The following is a 3,571-nucleotide window of genomic DNA, read 5'->3' on the forward strand; positions in this document are numbered from 1 at the left end:
CTCGTCTAGGATGAGACTTGTGCCAGAAGTGGGACCTAGCTGCCAAAAGAGTCCGGGAGACAGGCAAACTGTGTGTCTCCACTCAGAACCAAGGTGAATGTAGCTCCTTCCAGCGCCCGGCTTGGCCATTTGCTGTGGGAACAAGGTCCAGAGCCTCCCGGATCACTAGCTCATGGCCATGGGTTGGTGATTCCCCGCGAATCACCCGCGAATGTAGGAAGCTTCCCGCACTCAGTGGTTAATGAAAAAAAAAAGTCACTCAAAGGACAGCTTTGTCATGTGAAAGGAAAACATACCCGGCTTTAATATGCTTAAGAAGTCATCCGTGATACATTAGAAAAAGTACCGGTAAGGTCTGGATGTCTCAGGAGCAGTTTGGGGTGGGGGGTGACTGCCCGCAGAAACAGCGAGTCTAGACTTCAGTTAGGAGCTTCCTCTGTATCAGCGGGTTCCAGTCTTAACTCATTCTTCTAGCAAGTGCTTCCCAATACACGCAGAGCTTCTGCCTGCCCAGAAATGGCTTCTGGAAGCCTAACTTTTCCTCTCCCAAGCAGGACCACACTCCTGCCCCTAACTCCTTAGTCCCCTAGTTTTGGGGACTAGTTTTGCGCTAGGAGAGCTTTGGTCTTTGCGCTCTCTCTCGGTGAGGGTTTCCCGGTCCCCAGGTCTCCTGGCCGGTGGCTGTAGGAGACCTGGGACAGGTACCTGCGACAAACCTGGAGGTGGTCCGCTGCTTGCAGGCCCAGCGCACTCGGCTGCGGCCGGAGCTGCCGCCCCTTCGGGTGGGGCCCGAGACCACCCGAGACCGAGGCCTCGACCGCAGCGTCGCGATCCGTCCGCGCTCTCCAGTCTCTGTCGCCCTCAACGGTCCTGGAAGAAGGGGAACATCTGGCGGAGGAGGCCCTGAATTTGCGCCACCCGGCTGCCCGTGTAGTTCTTCTCCTTGCCGGGCGACGCCCCCGCTCTCGCCGGGGCCTCCACGGAGGTCGTGCCCACCGAGCTCGGGGTCTGTCGCAGCGCCCGGGCAGCGGCGCCGCTGCTGTTGTTGTTGGCGTTGATCCGCTCGCAGCCGCCCGCCGCCTCCCAGTCCTCGGCCCCCGACAGCTCCCGCAGGCTCTGGGGCGCGTCGGGCCGCAGGTAGTGACAGGCCCGGTGGCCGCTGTAGTCGCGGCGCGAGGGGTCAGCCCCTAAGGCGCCCACCAGCACCTTGATGACCATGTCGTGGCCCTGCAGGGCGGCCAGGTGGAGGGGCGTGAGGCCGCCGCTGCCCGAGGCGCTCACGTCGAGCTGCAGCCCCCGGCGCTGGGCGAAGTCGTGCACCAGGATGAGCTCCTCGTGGCACCCGTGCTTGGCCAACCAGTGCAGCACCGTGTAGCCCGTGATCGGGTCGCAGCGCAGCAACAGGGAGGGCTCGGCTTCCAGCTGCTCCCACAGCACCTCCAGGCGGCCCTCGGCGGCCGCCAGGATCCACGCGTGCTCGTGGGGCTCCAGGCACAGCCCGCCGCCGCCCGGACCGTTCGGCCCGGCCGGGCTCTGCTCCTCGGCGCGCTCCTCAGACAGCCAGCCGGCGGGGGCCGCCCCCTGCAGCCCCAGCAGCTCCCGCAGCGCTCCCCGCCGGCGGCCCGAGCCCGCTCCCGAGAGCATCAGCGAGCCGTGGAGGAGGGGGTCCCGGGAGGCGGCGGTGTGGCCCCGGTACCTGCCCAGGGTGCCGGCGTCCACTCTCCAGGGGCGGGGCTGCAGGGCGCTCCGCGGGCTCAGCGCGGTGGCCGCGAGGGAGGCCTTGGGCCCCGGGCTCGCGGGCCCCCGGGGCTCGGCCATGGTCTTGCCGCCGCCGCCGCGGCGCTTCCAGTGTCGAGCGTTCGCTGCCCTTCCCGGGCCCCTCCGGGAGAGGAACTGGCGCTGGCGTTGGGGAAGGAAGCGGCTTGAGCAATTGGGCTCTGGGAGGGAGGGAGCAAAGGAGGGAAGAGGGAGGGAGAGAGCCAGCGAGCCGAGGGAGGGCCCCGGCGCGGGAGGTGGGGGGCGTGGAGGGGTGGGAGCTCCGGGCCCGGGCCCGGGGGCCAGCCCCTCTAGCGCCCCGCGGGGACCGCCGCCACCTCCGCGTCCCCGGGTGGCGGCCGGCCCCGCCTCAAACGGCCAGGTGAGCGGGGGCAGCCCCGCCTCCCGCACCGCGCGCAACTGGGGGGCGGGCGCTGGGTGGGGGCGAGCGGGCCCCGAGCGCCCCAGCCGCCGGCTTCTCGGCATCCCGGCAGCTGCAGGGGTGAAGAGGCTCTAGGGCGCCCCCTCCCCGGCGGGCTGAGCTCGGCCGGCAGCCAAGGCCTCCGGGAGCGCGATCCTTGAGCTCCTGGGCGCTGGCTCCCCGCCCCCCTCCTTCGCCCTTCCTTCTTATCTTCTGCACTTTGTCCCCGAGCAGCCTTTGTCCCGCCCCTAGCATTCAGCGAGGCGGCCTGGGACTCGGGCTCCCCTGCCTTGCCCTTTGTATGGCCTTGACCCTCCCCGCAGATCTTGGAGTTGCCCGGGATTCCTGCAGAGGAACCGAGGCAAGGATCCAGGCAGAAGTTCTTGCGGGGGGAACTGGGAAAATATTCGCGCCTGGGTGGCTTAGTCAGTAAGCGTCTGCCTTCAGCTCAGATCACGGTCCCAGGGTCCTGGGACCGAACCCCGCATCGGGCTCCCTGCTCGGCAGGAAGCCTGCTTCTCCCTCTCCCGCTCCCCCTGCTTGTGTTCCTTCTCTCGCTGTGTCTCTCTGTAAAATAAAGAAATAAAATCTTAAAAAAAAAAAAAAAAGGTGTTCCCTTCTTCCCCGCGGGTTCCCACTCGGCCCTCCGCCCTCTTCTCTTTAACCTTCCCCAAGTTGGCTTGAAGAAGCAGGCACAGGTGAATCCGTCAGCTGCCACGGGAATGCCCTGCCCTCTTCAGGGATGTGTCCCTGTTGTCTCCTCGAGGATATTTTACCTCATCCTAAGAGTGGCCTTCTCTTTGCTCTTCCTTTCCCTCAGTAAATGGTAGTTCTTGCCTCCTGCCCCCTACCATGTTAGGGAGTTCAGTTAGTGGGCGACAGGGACCCTCAGACGATTCTTGAGTCAGAGAGGGACACAGCCGTGATTAAGGTGGTGTTTGGGAAGATGATTCTGGGAGAGGCAGACAAGAAGGCAGGAGACTGTTCCAACAGTCTAGGCCAAAGGTGATGGGGGGTTCAAGCCAAGCCAGCCCACTCCACTGGGCCCACCTGTGATGGAAGGTATCAGAGGCTTTCCTCCTTGGCCCTCAAATATTTTGCCCTAAATATCTTGAGCTTTCCTTCATGACAGCCTATGCATTTGTAATCAATGTTTGAACATTTATTATGTGCCGGACACTGTGCTAGATGCTTTATATATATGTTAACACGTTTAATCCTCCCAGCCACATCAAAAGCTAAGTATTATTACTGTCCCCAGTTTGCAGAGAGGTTGAGGTCACTTGCTCAAGGTCACCCAGCAGGAAGTGGCTGAGCAGGTCTGTGTGACACCATAGCCTTTGTCCTGGCACCCAGGGACTGGCATTCAAGCCAGGCTTATCAACTGCAGATCAT

At 63.5% G+C, this 3,571-nt stretch overlaps 1 protein-coding gene across 1 annotated transcript; it reads right to left on the minus strand.

Annotated features, from left to right (window-relative positions):
- Positions 1-271: 271 nt before the first annotated feature.
- SOWAHD (sosondowah ankyrin repeat domain family member D) lies at positions 272-2,218 on the minus strand. The gene has a single exon (XM_025852771.2). It carries the CDS (start codon positions 1,816-1,818, stop codon positions 862-864), a length of 957 nt encoding a protein of 318 aa, XP_025708556.1. The 5' UTR covers positions 1,819-2,218; the 3' UTR covers positions 272-861.
- Positions 2,219-3,571: the final 1,353 nt, after the last annotated feature.

Source organism: Callorhinus ursinus, unplaced genomic scaffold (genome assembly GCF_003265705.2).
Source record: "Callorhinus ursinus isolate GAN/ISIS: 27379988/994484 unplaced genomic scaffold, GSC_fseal_2.0 scaffold33, whole genome shotgun sequence".
NCBI classification, from domain to species: Eukaryota; Metazoa; Chordata; class Mammalia; order Carnivora; family Otariidae; genus Callorhinus; species Callorhinus ursinus.

Excerpts from the sequence above, each read along its gene's own strand:
- SOWAHD (XM_025852771.2), bottom strand. The coding sequence starts at position 1,818 with ATGGCCGAGCCCCGGGGGCCCGCGAGCCCGGGGCCCAAGGCCTCCCTC.